Below are 23,791 nucleotides of genomic sequence, written 5' to 3'. Positions count from 1 at the left end.
CTCTGGTCAGAATGTGACCTTGGTGTGTCTCCATTAGGGTCAGGGGTGCTGAACTTCAAGGAACACCAATCCTCTCCCTGAAGAGCCCATGGGGCTATTTCCTGAATGCCTCCACCCTCCTTCATCATGAGCTCTCCTATCTTCCTGGCCCTGAGCCCCTTCAACTCAGCCCCTCTCCTTTCATGCTCCAGGCAGGCCTGATGTTAGTGCCCAAGTGTGTGTAGGCACACCTCTCTCCCTCCCTTCCAGTGGCTGCTTGCCTTGACATCTGTCAGAAATGGTTTCTGAGGACCTGCCAGCCTTGGATCCTCTACACACCCTCGAGATCAGGGCTGTTTTTCCTGCTAGCTAGAAGCAGCTACAGAGGCTCCAGTGAGGCTCCGTGACTTCCTCGGTATCTCCGGTCACAAGGTGGTGGAACTGGGCCAGGGACTCTGCCCTTTTCCACTCTGGGCTCAGGCCCCAGCCCAGGGAGGGCAGAGCCCTGGACAGACTGGAGCAGGCAGACTCAACCCACCACTTACATAGCTGTGACTTAAAGGAGACATTCTGTCTGAGCTCCAGTTTCCTGCCCCTTTGGAATGGGGAGCAGGACTACCTAGGGGTGGTCTTTTCAGGTGAGTGGCAGTGAAAACCCTCACCCCAACCCCAAGTGATGCCAGAAAGCATCCCCTGAGTCCTGCTGTCTGCAGTGGTCGACTCTCCCACCACTTGTCAGAGCTGGTGGTGCCGAGTTAGACCAGGATGGATTAAGGAAGTCCCGGGGATTACTGAGTAATCAGCTAAAATGTCTGGAAAAAGACAGGCTCATATTGTTTGTTTCACTTATTCAACAAGTGACTGAAGCACACTTCGATGAGATGAGCTGGGGTGAGGAGGAGGAAGATGGTTCTCAGATATTAAGAATCTACCAGGGGCCTAAGAAGTTGGCCTTCCATCCTGGCACTGCATGATACTCTGAGGTTCACTAGTGCAGCCTTGGAGGTGCCCTGGGTGTGTCCCCAAGTCCCTGAGCACTAGTTGGGAGATTTGGGTAATTTTGGGTAATCCCCAGCATGGCAGGGCCAGAACCCTCACATTGAATCATAGATCTGGTTGACTGAGACTCACAGGGAGGCCCTTCTCAAAACAAAAACAAACAAAAACCCAAAACAAAATAAAATGACCAGATCCCCACAACTACCAGGTCCCTTGTTTTCTTTTTCAGGGTCAGGGTGTGCGTGGGTTCATAGCTAACCATGCTCATGCAACCATGGGGAGTTGGTGATGGAACCAGGGTTGGCCTCAGGCAAAACAGGTGCCCTTTCCTCTGAATTCTTGATGTCCAAGCACTTGACAAAGTCTTGGCATACCCAGTAAAGCAGATCTTCCTTAGAAAGAACAATTTTTTTTCACAATAGAGAGATAGGGGACCATGAGGAAGAGGACTTCACCAGAGGAGAGGGGGCTTGCTCTGGTTAGACAAGCAGTGAGAATTATCTCTGGAACTGGGCCTGAAGGCATCAATTCTTTCTGAGACAGCAGAACACACAGATATTGTCCTCTCCTGTGGAATCTTTCTAAGATTGTCAGGGATGTGAGGAGGCAGATGGCATATACTGCCCCAGTCCTGTCTTCTTTGTCCACCTGTTCGCTGCCCAACATGTGCTCAGGCCCTCTGGGGACAGGCTCAGCAGCTGGACCCTCTTTGGGAAGAGAGACAGGGTGGGGTCTTTATTGCAATTCCTTCCCTATGGAGAGCACTTAGGCACCTACCAACTACATATCCCCCATCCTTTAACCTGCTACACACCCCACTGGAGGCAGATCTATCACCATGTGAAACAAGGAGCAGGGACCTCAGTGCCATTTTAGTGGTAGAGAAACAGTTTTTTCTTTGGGGAGGTGAGTATACCCGGGGATACTCAGGGTTTAGTCCTGGCTCTGCTTTCAGGAAGTACTCCTGTTGGGTTTAGGGGACCATATGGGATGTCGGGTATTGAATTTGGTTGGCTGCATGTGCAAGGCAAATGTCCTACTCACTGTGCTATTTCTCCAGCCTCGAGAAACTGAGTTTTAGCAGGAAGGAATCAGGCCAGTGGCTAACCTCTCTCATGGCAGATTGGATCCTTGTTTTCTGGGCAAACACTGGCCATCTTCAATTTTGCAGCCTTGCTCTCTAGTCTTCCTCTCTATTGAGTCCTCTCCCGAGGGCTCCATGCTCTTAGGAAGATTTTCATCTTTAGCTTACCAGCTCCTACTATACACCTGTCTAGTAAGCTGTAGAACTGGCATGGGCCAGAACTCAGACTGAAGAGATCCAGGACTACAGACCTACTTGGCAGAAGAGTAAAGATGGTGGCTCCACTCAGGAGTTCCAGGTCCCTGTCATCTCTGACATTCTGTCTGCTCCCTTCTGCCTTTCTCTCAGATCTTAAGCATGAGGGAATCTGAGAGAGAGAGAGAGAGAGAGAGAGAGAGAGAGAGAGAGAGAGAGGAGAGAGAGAGAGAGAGAGAGAGAGAAGAGAGATGAGGAGAGAGAGAGATAGGGAAGGAGAGGAGAGGAGAGAAGAGAGAGGAGAGAAGGTCTCCAGCAGCATTGGGCTGACTGGAGCTCACTCTGGCATCAGACTGGATCAACCCCCCCCCCTGGCCTGTACACACACATGACCTTTTGCTGTAACTGGGAGCAGTGGCCACCTCAATAAGTCATCACTTGGCCATGAGACCTTTGTTGTCCTTTCTAGAAGGCCCCTAGCTTCCCTGATTGCCCTTGCCTCCCTGCCTTCTTCAGTTCCTAGAGACACATGCTTTAAGGTTCTATCCACCACATAAGTGCCACCACTCTAGGAAGCCTTCCCAAACTCCACAACCAGCTAGCTGAGATGCTCCCTTCTCTGGGCCTGTTTGCCTGCCTTCTAGTCCTTGATTCTAGGTTTGTCTTCCTGACTCCCACCAGGACTGTGGCCCCATAACTATGGGCACAGGCCAGATCAGCAACGCGCCAGTTAGTGAAATAAGCATTATTATCATTCTGGGGGCTGCTGAGATGTGTGGCCGGGTGCCCAAGGTCTTCCAGGACACTTGATCCACCACCTGAGATGAGAGTCTTCTTTCCCAGGAAAGGGCCTCTGAAATCCAGGCGGAATCCTGGACAAGGACAGTCATGGCTCCAAGCCAGGACTACTGAATCTTCAGAGACCAGCCTCTTCCCCCACCCCTGCCCTTGGGGTTGCCCTGAACTTCCCACAGGTGCTGCCAGGCCAGTATCTCTGTGTGCCCTCCAGCTAGCTGTGAGATTTGAGGCTGGGGGTAAGGGCACCAGTCTCTGCCTCCCAGATTATGACCTGCCAATTGCACAACTGGGTTATTTAAAAACCAAAAACCAAAAAAAACCAACCGTCCATTTCCCCTCCTGGGCACTGCCAACGACTGTGGCTTGCATCTATCACCCCCAGAATCCCCCAACAGCCCTAGGCCTCCAGAAACCCAAATATAGTCCATGAGGGGAAGAGATAGGGAAATGAAAACTCCAGACGGTAAAGTGACCCAGTTTTATTTTGGTTTTGGAGGCCAAATGGGACACTGTTTTCCCTCGGTGGTGCCTAGAGCAGAAGGGCTGGCACCCGGTAGGTAGGAGGGTGCGCAGGAGAGAAGGGAAACCAGGCTGTGGCCCGGAATGGCTCAGATTGGGGGGTTTGGGGTGTCGTCGGGAGAGCCCTAGAGGGAGGAGAGAACACAATCCAAGAACCAGGCGTCCCAAAGGGCGTTCAGCGCCCTCCGTTGTTGTTGTTGTTTTACCGCTGAGGCTCAGGGTCAGAAAGCAGCCGGATGGTCATCCAGCAGGAGGCCGGGGGACCCACAACAGACCCTCACAGAGGGCGCGGGCGGCGGGCAGTCAGGCAGGCGCCGGGCTGGTGATCTAGCAGCTCACGGAACCGGCGGGCGGCGCTAAGCCCAAGTCCGAGAAGCAGTCGAACTCGCTCTGGCCCAGGAAGAGCTCGGGGAGCTCCCGCACGCAGTGCAGCCCGAGCTCCAGCTCCAGCGACGTCAGCGCCTCCTCGTCGATGAGTTCGGCGTCCATGCCACCCAGGGCGTGCGCGGGCGGCGGCAGCGGCGCAGACGGGCTGCCGGGCGCCGGTTGCAAGCCCAGGGCCACTCCGGGGACCCCGGGGGGCGCGATCGCTCGGCTCGGGTACAGCGTCGCCCCGGGCTGCAGGTGCGCGCTAGGCGCGGCGGGCGGCGGCGGCGGCACCCCGGGGTAGTGCTGGAAGGCTGGAGGCGGCCCGAAGGCCCGGTACGCCAGTGACCCGGGAACCGGAGGCGGTGGGCCCAGCGGAACCCCTCGCGGCCGCAATCCGCCGTCCAAGCCCGGGCCCGCATACGGCGGCAGAGTCCGCAGCCCATGGGGGCCGTGAGCCGGCGAGGCGGGCGGTGGCCTCTGGACCAGGCGGTAGCCCTCGGCGAGCATCAGGTGGTCGGCCATGGCGCGGACAGCGAGCAGCCTGCAGGGGCGGTGCACCGAGGGGCAGGACAGGCGTCCACAAGTCCGGGGCAGCTGTCCTTCGGCGGCGAGGGATCCCGGCCCCGAACCTTCCCCGCAGCCTAGTGACGTGAAGAAAGACCGATCAGACCCTTTGCTCCTGCCCAGCCCGCGTCGCCACAACTAAAGATCTTGCTGGTGCTGAGACCGCGGCTCCAGGTAGCAAAGACTCGGCAAACTCGCCGTGCCCCTGGACTCCGCGGCCTTTTATAGCCGGGGGCGGGGTTTTCTCTGCTCCCGGACGCTCATTGGCTAGATCAGCCTCTCCTGGGCGGGGCGTGCCGCGCCTCCAGCTCTCGGCCACGCCCCTTATGAATTTCAGGCCTCGCTGCAGGTTCCGTCTGTGTGCTGAGCCCAGTGCTAGTTAGGGTCTTTTGGGTATTTTGCTTGAAGGGACTTGTCTGACTTGGCACTGACTGGTACTGAGGTTAAACCGAAGAGCGATAGGGTGAGAAGGTTTAGGCTTCCTCCCATCCTTCCCCAGGACTTCCAGCATCTCAAGCCGAGCTTCTGACTTTTCCAGGAGGATGACTTTGTGGTCTCCAAGTTTTCTTGGGAATATAGAGCAAAAACCTTGACAGTCGTTAGGAAGACTCAGAGCCAGGTCTTGTGATTGCCTACCACCTCTGTCCTGCACACAGGCACCTTAGTTGGCTGTTTTGTGGATGGTCAGCTGGTTTCCCCATCTTCACCACCCCCATGGGAACCAGTTGCTCCTCCTCCTCCTGCTTCCACTCACTGGTCTGTGGAAGTATGCACTGAGTTGTTATTAAAGTAATTGGTGGGCATGTCTCCTAAAGGATTTGCTAGCCTTTGGTCCTCAGCACCTGGTCCAGAGTAAACGAACCAATAAATCAAAGGAATTTCAGCATATTCCTCTGAGTTTTAGTTTCTTCTTCAATTAAGTAGAGACAATAGCAGCAATTGGCCCCATTGGACTACAGTCCATGCACATACAGTGACTATTCTGGGGCCTGGACCTAGCAGGCTTAAACATGTACCGCAGATGAATCAAAAAATTAAATTTAGTCTGGGTCTAGAGATTTGAGAAGGCCAGTGATTTGGTATTGCTCCCTTTTTTTGATGACAGTAGTCACTTGTATGTCTACTGTCGACAAACATTTAAGAAAGAGCAGGGCAGGGACTATCAGCTTCATTTTTCTGGTAGGTAGACTGAGGCACACAAAGACAAAGTGGCTTTCTGAGGGATCATGCAAATGCCAATACTCTTAGGGAAACTCTAGCTACCCTCTCCAGAGGGCCCCAGTCAGTGTCTCTGAACTCTGCCCTCCAGTGGCTCCGCCTTAGCCTCTCCTCTCTCTGTTACCCCTTTAATAACCTTGGGATTCCCCTTTAATTCCCCTAATTCCTCTTTACTAGCTTTGAGATTTCTTTGAATCTGGGTTTATCTATTTGGTGTAAGGTGTAGGGGGATCCTTCAAATGAGAGTTCAGAGGCCCAAGATCTTTATTTGGTGGGCATATCCCGTAGTGTTTAAGGCTTGCTTCTGACTATGCATTCAGGGATTATTCCTGGCAGGGTTTAGGAGACCACATAAAATCGTGGGTTGGCCACATGCAAGGCAAGTACCTTTTCTGCTGTACTATCTCTCTAGCCCTTCAAGTTCTAATCATCCTGTCTCCTCACTTGCAGGCAGTATTGCTCACTGTTGGGCATTGGAACAGGGTTGCTCTCTAATTCTCTGTTGTGTATGTAAACATTTTTATGGAATTATTATGTTACTGACCCTACCCTGATTGGTGATTGTGCCCTACCCTAGGGTGTGACCTGGCATTCTGCTCCCACCCTAGGGTGGTACCTGATTCTGCTCCCACCATTGGGTGGTATCTGATTCTGGGGCATAAAAGCAAGGGTCTGTGGAAGGTGAGAGGCTTTTTTTCCTGGGGCCTATTCTTAGGCCTTTGGCTTCGGCATCTTCATGGAATAAAGAACTGTTTTCTTCGGAAGCCTGACTGCCTGTTGTCTTTCTTCCCGCCGCATTCACTTCAGAACCGCTGGCTGAACAAGGTAACAGACGCGTGGTCCGAGCTGGAAGAGAAAGGCCTCATCCTCCATCCCTCCTTCAGTCAACCTCATCAGGGGCTGATTTGCAACAATTCTCTTTAGTTTTATGCTCATTAAAAATAATTCCTTATTTGGAGGGGTTCTCCAGGCTTAATCTGTACTCAGGGGACTATATTCAGTGTGGGGAGATGAGATTGTAATCCTTTCTCAGTCACCAGGAAGGTCACAAGTGCCTCTAGTATCGAGAACCAACATATCAGGATCCCAGGCTAACTCCCATTCTGACAGCAGTGCTGCTCTGGCTGGATTTCATCCTCATTTCCAGGAATTGCTGCCTTGGCCCAAAGGACCTGGACTGCTTGCCCTTTCCTTTCTCAGAATCACTACTGCTTTCCTTCTCAGAATCTCTTCCTGCAGAAGGCAGAAGACTCCCTATGTGGTATTCTGAGCTCTCTGTCAAAGCACTTTCCCTGTGGTCCCTTACCCTGGCCTGCTATTTCCCTTGGCTTTTACCACCACTTGGCATCGTGTCAAAGAAGGTCTCTCACTTGCAGGCCAGGTCCCCAAGAACAGATATCTTGAATGTCTTGTTCTGACACTATTTCTAAGACTTCCAAACAGTCCTGGGATGTGGCAAGAACTTGTGTATTGGTTGAATGGGTGGGTTGGGTCAGCAACCCACTTTTATGGCAGAGAAGTAAAGTGATACTGGGAATCCCATTTCCTCACTGTTGCATCACACCAGGAAGTGGATTTAAGTCAATGATAGGTGAGATTGAGCCCGAGTTGGCAGGGACAACCCTGGTTCTGGGAGCTTTCATAGACGCCCCATTAATCTCTGATTCTTCCCTCCAAGCTCAGGAGAAAGTACAGGGGAGCAGAAACTGACCAGGTCCCCAGTTTCGATTTCATAGGCACTGCCCGATGGAATGAAGTAAAGTTCCCAGGGGCAGCCTGTGCCACCACATAATCTTGGCCTGTCCCTCTCTTTCCTTGTGCCTATGCTCCTTCTTGAGGACATATCAAAGGATCTACTCCAAGGAGCTCTGGCTTCTCCTAAACCCTCAGATACTGCTTGGCAAGACCTTGTAAGTCTGACCTTTGCCCATTTCCAGTTCTTTAGGCCAACGGAAGCTCAGGCTTAGTGAATATGGACTGTTGGTAGAGAGACAAGAAGGCTCAGAAGTTTTCAGGGAAAGCCTCACTCTATAGCCTCTGCATTGACTCTGAGTACCCACAAAATCCTATTCCTTGCCCTCAACACGTAATTCTTAGACTTGCCATAATAGCTGGGCAGACCAAGCCTGAAGACTACTCTGAGACCTGGTCCAAGCTCCAACTGACAAGTGAAGTTCCAGCCCTTTTGCTGCCTCGGGGTTGCAGAGAAGAGCAAGTTTCCATCAGTTCTCTGCAGTACCATGTCTTCTGTCCCTTCTGCTGTCCCTGGTGCTCAGCTGAAGGGAATGAGGCTATCTGGGAAGGTAGAGCACAAGCCTTGCATATGAGGTTCTCATGGTAATCCCAGTTGTATGCCCATAGTAGCCAGCAGAGGACACGAGCTGACCCTGAGTAAGGAATCACTAGGCTTTGACATTGGTTCGACGCCTGAAGCATATTATTCTGTTTAATCCTCTTTATAGACCTAGGAGCCGTTAAAGCTTTCATTTCTGTTTCATGGAGGAGGAAATTGGGACTTAGAGGGCCCAATTTCACACAGGTCCAAGGTCATACAGCTAGTAATGGACTGGGAGAGGAACATGGCAGCTCTACTATGATCTTCCCATGTCTAGTCTGCTATGGGTAAGCTGGTGTCCCAACAGTACAGCTGTCATATCTGCCCAGAACCTGTTCCTTTCTCACCCTATAGCTGCTTGATTAATTCCTTCATCTCTTTCCAGACTTTGCTCAGATAGTACCTAGCTTAGGACTGAGGATAGGGTATAGTGGTGAAGCATATGGCTGGATTCCATGCCCAGAATCACAAGAACAAAAAAAATTATCTTATTTTATCCTAACTACCCTTTTTAATTGGTGTGACTCCCCAAAACTTCCATGATTTACTGGAACTTTGTAAATTTCCTTCCTTGAGTGGGCACTGGACATAATCTAGCAGAAGTGAGGGTTGTAAGAGGGATGGTGGGTTTCTCCTGGATTTTACTTTTTCAAGATTGCTTCTTGGTGGTCAGTTAGCTTATTAACTCGAGAAGCTATGGGGCAAGGAACACAGGCTTCAATGTGTTAGAAGATGATTTGTGATTAGATTAAAAATGGACCAAAATGGACTTAAACTAAAAATGAATCAAAATAAAACTTTGGAGAATAGATCAGGAACTGGTTGCTAAATGAATGAATTATTTATTGCTATGTAACAAGGTACTCCAAAATTTAGCCACTTAAAACACATAGAAACTGGAGTACAGGAGTACTTATGCACTTGACTTGCATAAGGCTGACAGGGATGAGAAAGTGGTACCTAGAGACCAGTGATCATTTTTTCAGCATGAAGGCAAAGTAATGATAATCATAATACCTAACACAGAGCACTTAATATGTGAAGATATTATTCTAATCTCTTTACATAAACCATCTCATTTAATTTTTATAAAAATCCTATAAGGAAAGAAATTATTTCATTTTGTAGAAAAGAAAACTGGTACAGAGAGAAAAATAAGTATGCTATAAAAGTCAGAATGGAGAGTTTGGGTTCTTCGTATACCACAGAGTCTCCTGTCATCTTGAAATACCTGCTTTGGTCTTCTGACTGTTAAAGAAAAATATGCCCTGTTTAGTTACTCACCGTCATTAAGACTCTTTTCCATGCATGCTGAGATTCAAAGCCAGTCAGGACTGACTTCAGTGCTAACACACATAACCTCGCAATGCTTTCCTGGCCTGCAATCACTTATCACATGCTTCCTGGTCACTCTCCTGCCACTAGTTGATGGTTGTATCTTTTCTTATTTGTTTATTTTGGGGGCCACATCCAATGGTGCTCAGGACTTATTCCTGACTTTTCTCTCAGGAATCACTTCCAGTAGGCTCAGAGAACCATTTGGGGTGCTAAAAATCAAACCCAAGTTGGCCGCATGCAAAGGAAGTGCCCTACCTGCTGCACTAGGCTCTGGCCCTAATGATGGTCCTCTTGAGGATCCACTTACAGGTACCTGCTTGGCCTAGAGCCTGTTCTGTTCCAATCAGTACAGCGTGAAGGTGGAATTAGAATTGAGAGGGGACATTCCACTACAAAACAGATAGTGCAGATGCTGTGAACAGGGAGATGGGCTTTTGGCGGGAGGTTGACAGAAAAGGGGGCGGGGGTGTAGAGTGGTGGCAGAGGTCATAGGGCAATGAATCTTCTCTGTGGGCAGCATCTGTACAACTCAGAAGGCAGAAAAAGGAGCTTTCTTGACAATGAAATCAGCTTTTGAATAAAACCACGAAGGCGTGAATGTCTAGGGCAAAGTTCAGGAAGTGCTACGTCGCTGGGTGAGGCCAGAAGAATGATCTTTTGTGTCTGGAGAGGGAGATACAGAGTCTGAACTTTGAAGGCTTTGCAAATCAGTGCTCATAACATTGAAGATCACGTTGGCAGAACTTGCAGCTCATGAGAGAAAAAGCAGGAGGGATTTCAACCAGCTTCTAGAAAGGATGAAGCTAGTAAGAGGTGCACAGACTATTTCATAGTAAGTGATGGGGGCAGGACTGGAAGGGACATCTGTTCATGCCACACACTGCACTTGCCCTACCCAGCAAGACTGTCAGACAGTGCCTTCAGGCAGCATTTTTCAACCACTAGGCCATGGCACACTAGTGTGCTGTGAGATATTGTCTGGTGTGCATGGGAAAAATTCCAATTTTATCCATAACATGCGGCTTCAGCTCACAAATAGACTAATCATTATATTATTTCATAATAAAGTAATGATAAAATAATTTCTTTGAGTTTATTTGATTCCTATTTAAGAGAAGTACTTTATATATAGTCAATATAGGCACAGAGGTTTTTTTTTGTTGTTTTTTTACATTTTCTAATGGTGGTGTGCCTCGTGTTTTGTTTTGTTTTTCCTATGAAAAAAAGTGTGCCTTTGCACAAAATGGTTGAAAAACACTGTCTTAAGGGACAGAAGGGTGCTTGGGTGGTTCTGAGCAGCAGTGATGATCCTCCGATTGGAGGAATTGCTAGAACTGCAGGGTGGAGTCGCGATAAAGTGCTGGAAATAGCAAACTCATTCACCATTTCTTCCCGCTTATACTTACTGTTTTGTACAGGCACTTCCTGATCCCATGAAGCTTACATGTTAATGAGAACAGAAAGGAGAACTAAGTTTAAAAAAGGGGAAACAATAATTAACTGTTAAGACCTGGAAGGAAATAGGCAAGATGTCTTGGGCATAGTTTGAGGAGAGGTTGGGAAGGTCTACCAGAACCAGGACGCAGGGTTGGACTGGGTGTGGCTGTCTCTGTAAAGAGCAAGATGTTCTGGGGGAAAAAAGCAGAATGTGCAAAGGCTTGAATGTGCAAAGGCTCAGGTGAGAAAAGCTGGTGGTTTGAGGACCTGATGCAAGGTTGCTGGAAGGTAGCTGCTAAATAGGGAAGAGTCCAGCCATGTGGGCACCAAGAATTGAGTCAAAGGGTTTTAAGTTGAATTGAAAACAACTCTTGTGCTCACTTCCGCAGCACATATACGGAAACAATTTTAGAGTACAGAGGAGGCAGAGGCTCAACCCCTTATAGTAAAGATGCATTTAATAGGACTAGGAAAAAGTTCTAATGGGGACAAGAAAAGCAAGTCACATGGGGACAGGGGAAATAGTGCAACAGGCTAAGCACATGTTTTGCACTTGGAGGCCTGGGTTTAATCCCTGGAACACTGCCAGGAACAACCCCTGAGCACTGAGTGGTGAGTAGCCCCTGATTGTTTCCATACATATAGAACTCACAAAAAAAAAAAAAAAAGGGGGGGGTGCCGGCAAGGTGGCGCTAGAGGTAAGGTGTCTGCCTTGCAAGTGCTAGCTAAGGAAGGACCGCGGTTTGATCCCCCCCGTGTCCCATATGGTCCCCCTAAGCCAGCGGCAATTTCTGAGTGCTTAGCCAGGAGTAACCCCTGAGCATCAAACGGGTGTGGTCCTAAAAACCAAAAAAAAAAAAAGAAAAAAAGAAAAAAAAGAAAAAGAACTCACACCCAGCTTCTTCCAAAACAGAGACTTAGTCCTAGTTTCCTTTCTGTCAACCAGCCTTTTTGAGATGTAAAAGACTCGCCTAAATTTGAATAGCACAAGATAGGTCTGTTACATCTGCCCTTCTTCCTATGTGGCTTGAGCCTGTACAATTTAGTTTTCAGGGGCATGATGATTGGAGCTCTCAGTTCACAAGGCTGGAAACCCCTAACTCCTATGCTTTTTCTCTCTCCCTTATGACTGTTTTTTTGTTTTGTTTTGTTTTGTTTTGTTTTGGGGCCATATCCGGTGATGCTCAAGATACTCCTGGCGATGCACTCAGAAATCGCTCCTGGTTCAGGGGACCATATGGGATGCCAGGGATTGAACCCAGGTTCGTCATGGGTCAGTCGCATGCAAGGCAAATGCCCTGCTGCTGCGCTATCACTCCAGCCCCTATAACTGTCTTTTTTTTTTTTGTTTGTTTCATTTTTAGGCCACACCCTGCGGTGCTCAGGGGTTACTCCTGTGTCTGCGCTCAGAAATCACTCTTGGAAGGCTTGGGGCACTATATGGTATGCTTGGAATAGAACCCGTGTCTGTCCTGAGTCAGCTGCATTCAAGAAAAACTCCCTACCACTGTGCTATCTCTCCAGTCCCAGACTGTCTTGTTTAATTAATTCTTGTGCTGACCCAGGGTTAGATTACAGCAAGTGGAGGAGCCATTACACCTGATCACCATGAGTGTGCCCCCCAAAAAAAGAATTCCCTATGGAACATCTTATATGTACTGTGTGCATGTGCAATCTTTACAAAGGCTCACCCCTCATCTAAAATGCACATATCCAAATAAAATTTCACATTACTCAGAAGCACATCAAAAGAGAGAGAAAGACAAGTCAGCTTGGCCCTTCCCCATATACAGAACATGTCCTATAACAAGACAGTAGTAGTCAAAGTAGTAGTAGTGATTCTGGGAAGACACACCCACCTTTCAGCTGTCTGGAAGCTGGCTACAATCATAGGTGCTTTCCATTTCCCTGGAGAATGCTCTAAAGCCTAGTAGAAGGCCCTCTTACCACCCCAGTACCTGCCAGTTCTGGGAACTGTTGCCTAGTGAAGTTACAACAAGCCAGATCCCTGATCCCCACGTGAGACTGAGGCCAGATGGAGGTTCCAAACTCATTGTGAGACAGCCTTGGACTCCATCATCCTGACCCTCAACTTTACTCCTCCCCCTGCTTTTCTCCCTGGAGCTGTTTCTGGGATTCAAGACTCAGCACTCTGATGAAATGAGTGGCTGTGTGGCAGCAATTGGTGTCCACATCCTAGTTTAGAAGGGACTGTGTAGCTCATGGCATCACTTCTCTGAGAAGTACCTTCTTCTTCACTTTACCCACGGGGTCCTCTGCTGGGCCATGCGAGAGCACAACACCATCCCCTCCACACACACACCCCTTAGCCATAGAACATTGAGTTGGACTTGGAGTTCACTCTGAGCCAGATTCTTTGTCCCGTACATTTGGAACTGAGATCAAAAATGGTAGCCCAGTTGCATGGGTTGCACTGTCATAAATATTCCCGAGTTCAGGCTGGGGGCAGCTGTTTTTGGCTGTAGGCATGAGAAATAAAAGAAGCCAGTCTGCAGAGAGAGGTGCATGAAGCAAGCACGAGGGCAAAGGAATGAGAAGGCCAAGGAAAGAAAGTCCATTGTGAGTTCCTGTGCCTTTCATTCCAGGAGTCATGCCAGCCCCACGTGGCCCTCTGGCCTGGAGTGCTAGAGTTCTGGTCTCTTCCTGTGGCAATTCTGATTTTGCTTATCTTCCTCAAGATGTGAAAGGTGTTGACTGACTTGGGAGTTTCAACCCCCTTGTCCAGACGCCTATGAGTCTGCTCATGAAAGATCGGTCAGCAGCATATGGGAATCTGGCCAGCACTCACTGCAGGGTCTGTCTCATTCCCTAGTCACATGTACTCTGTCTCCCTGGTATTCCTGCTTGTATTCTGGACACTGGGATGCTCTATATCTGCACACCTGCTCCATGGACAGACAGAAATGGTTTCCTGGGGCTCAGGAATTTCCAGGCAGCCTCTTATTTGGGGGGGAAGGGCACACCTAGTTGTACTCAGAAATCATTCCTCGTAGTGCTAGGGAAACCATATGTGGAGCCAAAGCTAGAGCTCAGGTCATTTACAAGCAATGCAAGTGCCTTACCTGCTGTACTATCTCTTTTGACCTCTGATAGTTACTTTATAAGTTCTCTGGAGACCTTGCACATCCGAAGAAAAGAGAGTTTGAAATGAACTACATTTCCTCAGTAGCATCACCCATCCCTTAAGAATCAGGCTGATTAGTGAGTCAACACCAAGCCCTGGTGTGATTAATCATTTCTTCCTCCACACTGCTGCTGTTTCAGCCTGTGTCTGAGTCATTTCCACATCCCTAGTACCACTCACGGTGCCTATCACAAAGGGCTCACTTACTGAACAGGACATCAAATCTTACACTTTGAATACTGTGTACACCTAGTTCTCTGAATAACATTGAAGGTGACATGAGATTAAGACCAGTTTACCCTCTTACGTTTATCCTCATTTTTAGGGGGTGGAAACCTGATGGTTCTCAGGCTTACTCCTGGGTCAAGGATTACTTCTGGCATTGCTTAGGGGACCATCTGTGATGCCTGGATCAGCCACATGCAAGGCAAACACCCTACCTGCTATACTATTGCTCCAGCCACTCTGGCAGCAGACTTTCAGGAACAGTTGGCTCAGATTCCTGTTCTATCCCTTTGGGTCTTGAAATTTTAGGTCACTCATTTCTTTTTTTTTTTTTCAACTTTAGTTTCCTTGTTTATAAAATGGGGTGATGATGATATTACTATGCAATCAGGAAGACTAAGTCAGATAATACACCCAAAATTTCCATCACTTGGCTGACAGAGTAGCAGCTTAATAACTACAAATTTTTCCCCATTCTTATCTCCATGATGTCTGGCCTCTGGCAGTCATTCTGTAAGTGTTTAGTCACCTTTGAATGACTGAGTATTTAATGAATGGACTGTTTAGTCCTGGTCAAGTTGTTACCAGCTGACCAAAATTATGTGAATGGACGCAAGTGATGCCAGCAGAGGAATTATCCTAGGATCAAAGCCAAATGGCTGCCTATAGAATCAGGAGTTCAGAAAATGTCACTACTTTAAGCTCTAAGCTTTTTTTTTTTTTTTTTTTTTTTTTTTTTTTTTTTTGGTTTTTTGGGTCACACCTGGCAGTGCTCAGGGATTATTCCTGGCTCCAGGCTCAGAAATTGCTCCTGGCAGGCACAGGGGACCATATGGGGCGCCGGGATTCGAACCGATGACCTCCTGCATGAAAGGCAAACGCCTTACCTCCATGCTATCTCTCCGGCCCCTAAGCTCTAAGCTTTAAGGTAGTTGTTTCATGGCAAACGTTTAATGAGACAAACAATGAAGTTATTAGAAAGACATACTTAGAATGAGATTTAAAAATCATCTAGATCCAGAATACTTTCTGTCTTTGTGTTTATTTGTTTGTTTGTTTTTCCTGGCAGGAGTTTACCCCTCTTACATAGCACACTGATTTACTGATTTTCTTCACTGTGCAAAACAAAACAAAACAAAACAAACATGACTGAGTTTTCTAACTTGTATTTGCAGATAAGAAACTGGCTTCCTTCTCTGTATACCAAATCTAAAAAGCCCTGGAAAAGATTACTTGGTCCAGCCCAGTCAGCTACTACACCTCCCCTAAACAATAAACACTATAGACCCCAATAGGGTAAGAAGGGCAGGGTCAAGAACACATCCTGGATGGCATTCACTGTGGGGAGCACTGTGCTAGGCTTAGCCTGCTGCTTCATCTTTTCAAAGCTGGGGTCTCTGCTTTGAAGGGAGGAAGCAAAGCACTGAGGCACCAAGAGGTGAAGAAGCATATTCAAGGTTCTGGTTAGGGTTGGCATTAAGACTGACTGGTTCCAGCATCTCCCCTGAATTCTCACACAGCTCTACTCTCATCTGAAGGTAGGGGTAAAACCCAAAGAATTGAGGAACTCCATGGAAGAATGGAGAAGGAAGCTCTCCTAATATCACTCCCTTTGGATCTCTAAATGGTTGTTGGTGGAGAGTGGGGTGAAAGTTCTGGAGACCTCAGATAATCTGAGGCCCCTGGATCATCTAGGTTTGGGTTTGGGTTCAGAGAAAGATATCCTTCAGGTCTGAGGTGTCTAAGGCAGCCTTTTAAAGAGCAAGGGCTTCACTGTTCTTCATTTCTCTTCCTGGCATTGGGATCACCCTCTCTGGGGGTCTGGTTTCAAGGGTTCCTGTGAGATTTTGAGGACCCTGGAAGATTATCAGGAATGGATGGTTAGGCTACTTTTCTCCTAGTTCCCAGAACTTTGTACAAATAAATGTCTAGATTGTAGGGACACATTTAAGAGAATTGGGGGGAGTGTCATTTTGTAAATCCCATTATTCTCAGGGATTACTCTTGATACTATTCAGGGATCATTCCTGACAGTATTCAGGGGAACATACGTGTGCTGGGGACTGAACCCCAGGTTGTCTGCAAAAGAGAAACATGACTTAATCCTCTGTATTTTATCTCTGGCCTCATATTTTCTTTTAGTTTTTCAAAATTAGGGCATTTAAAAAAGCTTCACTGGGGTCAGAGATATAGCACAGCAAGTATGCATTTGCCTTGCACAAAGCCAAACAGGTTTGATCCCCGGCATCCCATATTGTTCCCTAAGCACTACCAAGTGTAATTTCTGAGTGCAGAGCCAGAATTAACCTTTGAGCATCGCTGGGTGTGGACCCAAGACAAAACAAAACAAAACAAACAAAAAGCTTCACCATTCATACTAATATCAGAAAGTGCTAGGTACGAAGCAGGAGTAGAAAGATCTGGAGTCTATATCCTTGAATGCACAGAACCTAAATTTGATTTCCGGTATCTGAAGGTCATCAAACACCGCAGTGCTGGGTGGAGCTCTGGAGGAGCCAGCTATGCTAGGGAGGGGGAGGAAGGGAAGAAAGGAAGGAGGAAGAAAGGGAAGAGAGAAAGGGAGAAAGAAAGAGGGAAGGAGGGAGGGAGAGAAGAAGGAAGGGAAGGAGAGAGGGCAGGAAAAAAGGAAGGAGGAATAAAGAAAGGAGAGAGTGAAGGAAAAAAGGGCAGAAAAAGGAAGGAGGAAGAAAGGGAAGGATGAAAGAAAGGACTAAAAAAAGAAGAAAGGAAATAAAGTAGGAGAGGAGGGAGGGAAGGATGAAGGGAGGAGAGAACAATAAATGAATAAAAGATAAATATATTTTAAAATACGATGGTAGAAAAGTTAGGGCATAATACGTTGTTCATAATTACATACTGACAAAGCTATTTTTATCTGTTTGTCCACTTAGGAACCTTGAATTTTGTGGATGAAGAACTCAGTCTGGGGATTTAAAAAATCTGTTCTTGGGACTGGAGAAATGTCCCAATGGATTGGAGTGCATGTTTTGTTTGTAGAATCTCTGAACTCAATCTCTGCCACTGCACAGTCCCCTGAGCACTGCCCAGAGAGACCCCAAGCACAACGCTGGGAGAGAAGCCTTTGAATACTGCAGGGTTTGTAAAAAAAAAAAAACAGAAACAAAAACAAAAAAAAAGGCTTATTTATGCTGAAAATTCTCTTTTATGTGGAATATATTTCATTTTGTAGGTGAACTGGGGACACTAAGGAAACATAGTTTCTAGGGGTTCAACTTTCACTTCATTAAGTCATCTGAGGGAGCAATGGGAGCACAGGTAGGGGCTGCTGAAGAACAGAATTCTGGGTGTAGACTCAGTTTATACACACCCTCCACACTCAAGGCCTGGCTAGTCAACTCTCACCAGGGAGGACAAGCTTAAAGGTCAGAGAGAAGAGCTGCTAGACCAGCCAGATGCCCTGCAGAGTGGTCAGTGGTAGTTAGGGGTCCTGGAGAAGCTTCTGTGGCAGACTTGGTTTGGTTGTGTTGGGTCAAACAGATGAGGAAGTGGGCAAGATTCTGTTATTATTACCGAGTAACTGGTGCTCAGTGAGCCAGTTTCTGTCAGGTGACTGGCATGTACAATCTCACCAAATTTGTGCAACAATCCTGCAAGTTACCTCTATGTTTATTCCTATTGTGCAGAAGAGAAGATTGAATCCAGACCACAAAGTCAACCTTTGGACATCCTAGGGTTTAAGCTTCTGCTTAAAGAATACTAAGTGTTCCTGGTAATAGTTGTGCTCTTCTCAAACTGTGGCAGGAATATTGGTGAGTGTGGGGTAAGGAACATGGAGAGGCAGAGTCCTCCTTTAAGCAGCTTGATAAATGTGTGCCGTGTCCCCACAAATGGAGGCATCTTCATTACCCTGCAAATGAGGCCCACCTTACACCAGGTCATGTAAATCCCCCAGGGAGAATTACATGTCCTGGTATTGTCCTACTGGGGGAAATTGGGGTGCAAATACTCCACCCTCAAGTCTGACTTAGACGTGAAGGACAAAAATGAGCCAGGCAGGAAAGGGAAGCCAGGGGGGTTCCTCTGGGTAGGTCCACCTCTTGTTGAGCAGGAAGATAGTCTGGAAAGAAATTTCCCCAGGCACATCTGAGTCCTGCTTTCCTCGGGGGCAAGGAAGTCAGCCAAGGAGGAGGGGCCACTGCCTGAACCAGGGTTGGGGGAAACTTGGGGTGGCTTCATCTGGGAGAGAGAAGCAATGCTTTCTTTTTTTTTTTTAGTTTTTGGGTCACACCCAGCGGTGCTCAGGGGTTACTCCTGGCTGTCTGCTCAGAAATAGCTCCTGGCAGGCACGGGGGACCATATGGGACACCGGGATTCGAACCAACCACCTTTGGTCCTGGATCGGCTGCTTGCAAGGCAAACGCCACTGTGCTATCTCTCCGGGCCCAAACCTGGATTTTCAACTGTTTCTTGGTCGTGATTCCTGTTATTATATTCATTTGCTGCCCAGTTCCTTTTTTGAGGGGGGGCGGCCACACCCGGCAGTGCTCAGGGGTTACTCCTGGCTGTCTGCTCAGAAATAGCTCCTGGCAGGCCCGGGGGACCATATGGGACACCGGGATTCGAACCAACCACCTTTGGTCCTGGATCGGCTGCTTGCAAGGCAAACACCGCTGTGCTATCTCTCCGGGCCCAACAATGCTTTCTTATAAACAATCAGGTCTGGTTCATTTTACCTGGAAGAGAATGGAACCCTAATACTTGTAGGACTGGTTGGTACCAGGAATAAGATCTGAGCTGAGCTTGGTGATGAACCTTGGTGCTCCATGCCCTGTAGTAGAAATATAAGGTGAGTCACACTTAGTGTTGTAGATGTTCTCAGAGCCACATTAAAACAAAAAGTTAAAGGAAGTGAAATTCATTTTTAATAGCATTTAATTTAATCCAATCAATATATCTAGAAATTACATCCTGTCTATGTATTCTCTAGAATTTGGGACTGGGGGTGTGGCTCAGAAGTAGAGCACTTACCTTGCATATGTGAGACCCACGGTTCCATCCCAAGTACTACCAAAAAAAACCCCACAGAAACATAATGTAATTTGCTCTGTCATGTCACTAATCTTTGGAAGTGGGTGATTACTGAGAGCACAATTTGCTTCAGCCACTTATCAATGCCCAGAACCTGGGAGTTTCATTTGCACCTTGAATCCAAGTTTTGAATACAGGCCTCCACCAAACATCAACTTGCCTTTGGAGGGACTCTGCAGCCTTCTTTTGTTTTTGTTTCTTTGTTTATTTGTTTGGGTCACACCAGTGCTCAGGGATTACTCCTGGCTCTATGCTCAGAAATCACTCTTGGCAGGCTAGGAAGACCATATGGATGCCAGGATTCGAATCACCGTCCTTCTGCATGCAAGGCAAATGCCCTACCTCCATGCTATCTCTCTGGCCCCTCTGCAGCCTTCTTTTGAAGGAGAGGAGAGAAGCCAGGTCTCAGGATCAAGGCTTTCCTGCCCTTCCACCCAATGCATGTTCTCTGCAAAACAGGTACCTGCACCTGGCAGGCTGTGTGGCTGCTGGCTAATTGTCCATTCCCAAAGCCCCCTGCCAGGCAACAGGGCTTGCTGAGAGCCACCAGCTTCTTCAAGATATCAAGTGGGGGTTGGCTGTGAGGTAGTAAAACTCTGGAAAGAGCTGACATTTCTGGAGGAAATGTCACAGTCTGGGCAGAATGTGCAGAAATTTCTTTGGTGGCAGGTCTCTAAGGTTCAGGAAGCCTAGAGGTACAGACACTAGGTAACTGAGCCTAGTTCAACATTCAGGCCCAGCAGTGCTTGGAGAGGAGCATGTGGTGCTGGGGATTTGGGCATGGAACTCAGGTCATTGAGCATGTAAGACATGCACCGCAATGCCAATCCATCTCCCCAATCCAGAGCAGAAATTTTTTTTGCATCCTTCAGCAAGCCTGGAAGAAAACTCAGACCTACCCCTCTCTCAAACTTTCTTTCACAAGTTCTAGTTGCCTACAAGAAACTAGACCTGCACTGAGTTTGTAATCTAAAGATAGACCCAAGGTCATGGGGAAACTGAGAGAAATCATCCCTGTTGGATTGAGAGAAGGCAACAGTGCTGATGGCACAGGGTGAGGAGAAGAGAAAGAGCAGCCAGGGAGAGGCAGGTATTTGGAGAGAGGAGAAGATTGAGGGAACTGAAGCTGTTACTCTTTCTCCTTCCTCTCACCTTGGGCTCCCACTTCCCATGATTCCCCATTGCATGGTTGAATCGTTGTTGAAGTCAGTTAGGTCAACTAATGAGCTAAAGAGAAAGTACGTGGGAAAATGAATGGCGAAAGGGAGCTGAGGTGGGCATGATCTGGGGTGAGGAGCTAGTGGGGTGAGGAGCACAGTGAAAGGGAAAAGCTGGTATGTCCTGATACCTGGCTTGGACCCTCATCATCAGAATCTCATTAGTGATCCTATCATGGGAGGATAGTGGTATTGTTCTAATTCTACGGTAAGAAGAAAAAAAAATAAAACAATGAGGCTCAGAAACCTGCAGTGGTAAGGCCCCTTCTATGATTTCAAAGGCCAATCTTTCTAGGTTCTTCCTGGCTCAGTCTTACCTGGCTACTGCCAAGTACCCAGCAGTGACCAAGTTCTTGGCAGGCTCCCTTGCCTTTGGGGCAGCCTGCTTCCCAGGGAGTTCTTGATGAAGTTGAGGGTTCCTGGAAAGGTTTCCTGTCACAAATAGCACCCCAGTGGGCTTGGCCACGGTCCAGCCATCACTATCAAGGCTCTACCCCCAGGGAAGTAAGCAGGCCAGCCCTGAAAGGTAAAGTGGCTTCAGGAGATCACAGGCAAGCGGGTGGGTTAAGGTGGCATTGCCCACCCCTGCCCCTGGGCGCTGACTCATGGCAGCTGCTGTGAGAAAGTCACTGCCAGTCTCAACCTTGGCTTTCCCAGCCAGGCAATGGGTAAGATTGCTTTAGCATACATATCTGCTTTGGCCTGGAGCCAGGGACTGGCAAAAAGCTGAGCACAGCACACCCAAGGCGTCCATCTCGCCCTCACCCTGTTCCAGTGCCAACAGTTTACCTGGGGCATCCATCCTCATGGGCAGGAGACTTTCCAGTTCTCAGAGGGGTTGGGCCAGGTTCTGACACTGCTCACAGCCCTTATAGGCGTGGGAAGCTGCCACCTTGGCTTATGCAGGACTCTTGGCATTTTGAGTACCCACGTCGTGCACCCTGGGAGCCCAGTCCTGAGCAGATCGAGATGATGGTTCATGCTAGTCCTGACATCATGTCCATAACTCATACTTAATATTTTTAGTGATACGTGCTAGCCCACCCAAAATGAAAGAAAAACAAATGCAGAACAGGAGCAGCAGACCCCACTTTCTAGAATGATGCCCAAAGAGGTCAGATCTCTCCGTCGATTGTACTTGCCTCATGCCCTTTATTTGGCCTCATTTCTTCTCTCCTTTCTATACTCTGGTCATTTGAGCTGGCTCTGAGAAGGGAGGCCGTTGATCAGAGAGCCGGTGTCCTGTGGATCTATCTCACTTGTCCTCCCTAAGCTCAAGACTGGGAAGGACACTGGGAATTGAGTAGATGTGGGGGCTGCTCAGTGCAGCTCCTTTATTGACTTTGCAAGGTTCAAACTCCTGCAGGGATGGGAATTGCGGCATTCACTCACAGGGGCATGTGGAAACCTTAAGTTGGATCCCCAGTGACACATGGTTTCTTAAGCACTGCTGGGTACCTGGTGGCCCCCAGTATGACTGAGCCCAAGTACCATCAGCCCTGAGCAGTGACTCTTCCAGCCCACACTGCCAGGCCTGGGTACTAGCTGTGTGGACTCCCCTTTCCAAACTTCAACTCAGTGATCTTGTGCAAGCGATTGATTCACCCAGCGCCAGTTTCTGCCTCTGCAAAATGGGAATAAGACAATCTTGTTCAGTGCCAGAGGTGGATGCTACAAAGACTGAATAAGATGATGACTGGAAAACACATAGCAAGCACAAGCGCCTGGCTCAGAGCAAGGGTCATACGTGTGTTTGCTATTGCAATTGTTCTGCGGTACCATGGGAGCCTGCAGCTGCTCTTCAGGACAGAAGTTCCACTGGTGCAGTTAGTGTGACCTCCATAATCTCATAAATCCCCTCTGTGCTTCAGTTTCCAAGCTGCTAATGGAGGTTTTAAATTAATTAATTAATTAATTAATTAATTTGGTTTTGGGGCCACACCTGGTGACGCTCAGGGGCCACTCCTGGCTATGCGTTCAGAAGTCACTCCTAACTCTGGGGACCATATGGGACTCCGGGGGATCGAACCATGGTCTGTCCTAAGTCAACTGTGTGCAAGGCAAATGCCCTACCACTGCGCCACCACTCAGGCTTAATGTTTTTTATTTTAATTCTTTTTTATTTTTATTTTTAGCAGCATGGAACCGTCCCTTTCCTCCCCATACCCATCCTGACTCTAGGACCAAGCCACCCCTCATTCCCCCTGGAGAGAAAAGGAAGCCGCAGGGCCCACGCTCAGTAACCATTTGATCAGGGAAGGAATGAATGAATGAGCCAGTGAGCTAGTCAGCCAGGCAGGAACGAATGAACCCGCAAGCAGCGCCTGGGAACCTCCGGCGTGCGTGGCCACTCGGCTTGGCCGGCCATGGGGCTGCGGGCTCCCCGCCCGAGTGGGCCGGGGAATGAATGGGCGCGCGGCTGGGAGCCCGGAGATGAAAGGGCGGCGAGCGCCCGGCGCGGCCCGGTAATTAGGCGGCCGCGAGCGGAGCGGCAGGACGGGCTTATCGGCCGTGGGCCACCGCCTCGCGGGCGGGCGGGCTCGGGACGCGCCGCCGCCGCCGCCCGGGGCAGAGGGCACGGCGGTTCCCGCACGCCCGGGCCGGGGGCGTGCTCGCCACGGCGTGGCCGCGCTCGCCACCACCGCGGAGGCCGGGCTGTAATTAGCGTAATTGCGCGGCTCCCCGCCGGCGGCCGGCTGCAGCGCGGGACCCCGCTGCGCCACGGGGCGCCCCCACCCACCCCGGCGTGGCCCACTCCGGCACCCCGTGAGTCAGCACTGCTGAGCCTCCGCTGGAGAAGGGGCTCCTGCAGTCCTGGCCGGACTGGAGGGCAGGAGAGAAGGCGCCTGCTGAAGGCAGGATTATGGGGTGTGTTTTGGTTGATTGTTTGTTGTTTGTTTGTTTCTGTTTGGGGACTACATACCCAGCCGTGCTCAAGGATTATTCCTGGCTCCGCATTGAGGGATCACTCCTAAAAGAGCATGGGATCATATGGGATGCTGGAGATCCAACCAACCACACACACACACACACACACACACACACACACACACACACACACACACACACACACACACGATCATATGGGATGCTGAAGATTCAACCAACCACACACACACACACACACACACACACACACACACACACACACACACACACACACACACACACACACACACACACACCACAGAACATCAGGCCTTTAAGGAGCCTGACCAGCACCCATGTGCTCTGCTGAAAATGCTGTTGAGCTCGAATCTGCTCTGTAGTTCAGATATCTGGGCTCTCCTGGAGACTTG

At 48.8% G+C, this 23,791-nt stretch overlaps 1 protein-coding gene across 1 annotated transcript; it reads right to left on the bottom strand.

Annotated features, from left to right (window-relative positions):
* Window positions 1-3,870: 3,870 nt before the first annotated feature.
* CITED4 (Cbp/p300 interacting transactivator with Glu/Asp rich carboxy-terminal domain 4) lies at window positions 3,871-4,686 on the bottom strand. Its single transcript, XM_049775069.1, has one exon. It carries the CDS (start codon window positions 4,463-4,465, stop codon window positions 3,902-3,904), a length of 564 nt encoding a protein of 187 aa, XP_049631026.1. The 5' UTR covers window positions 4,466-4,686; the 3' UTR covers window positions 3,871-3,901.
* Window positions 4,687-23,791: the final 19,105 nt, after the last annotated feature.

The sequence above is a fragment of the Suncus etruscus genome, chromosome 6 (genome assembly GCF_024139225.1).
Source record: "Suncus etruscus isolate mSunEtr1 chromosome 6, mSunEtr1.pri.cur, whole genome shotgun sequence".
Lineage (NCBI taxonomy): Eukaryota > Metazoa > Chordata > Mammalia > Eulipotyphla > Soricidae > Suncus > Suncus etruscus.
This window is presented reverse-complemented; position numbering and strand designations above follow the sequence as displayed.

Excerpts from the sequence above, each read along its gene's own strand:
- CITED4 (XM_049775069.1), bottom strand. The coding sequence starts at position 4,465 with ATGGCCGACCACCTGATGCTCGCCGAGGGCTACCGCCTGGTCCAGAGG.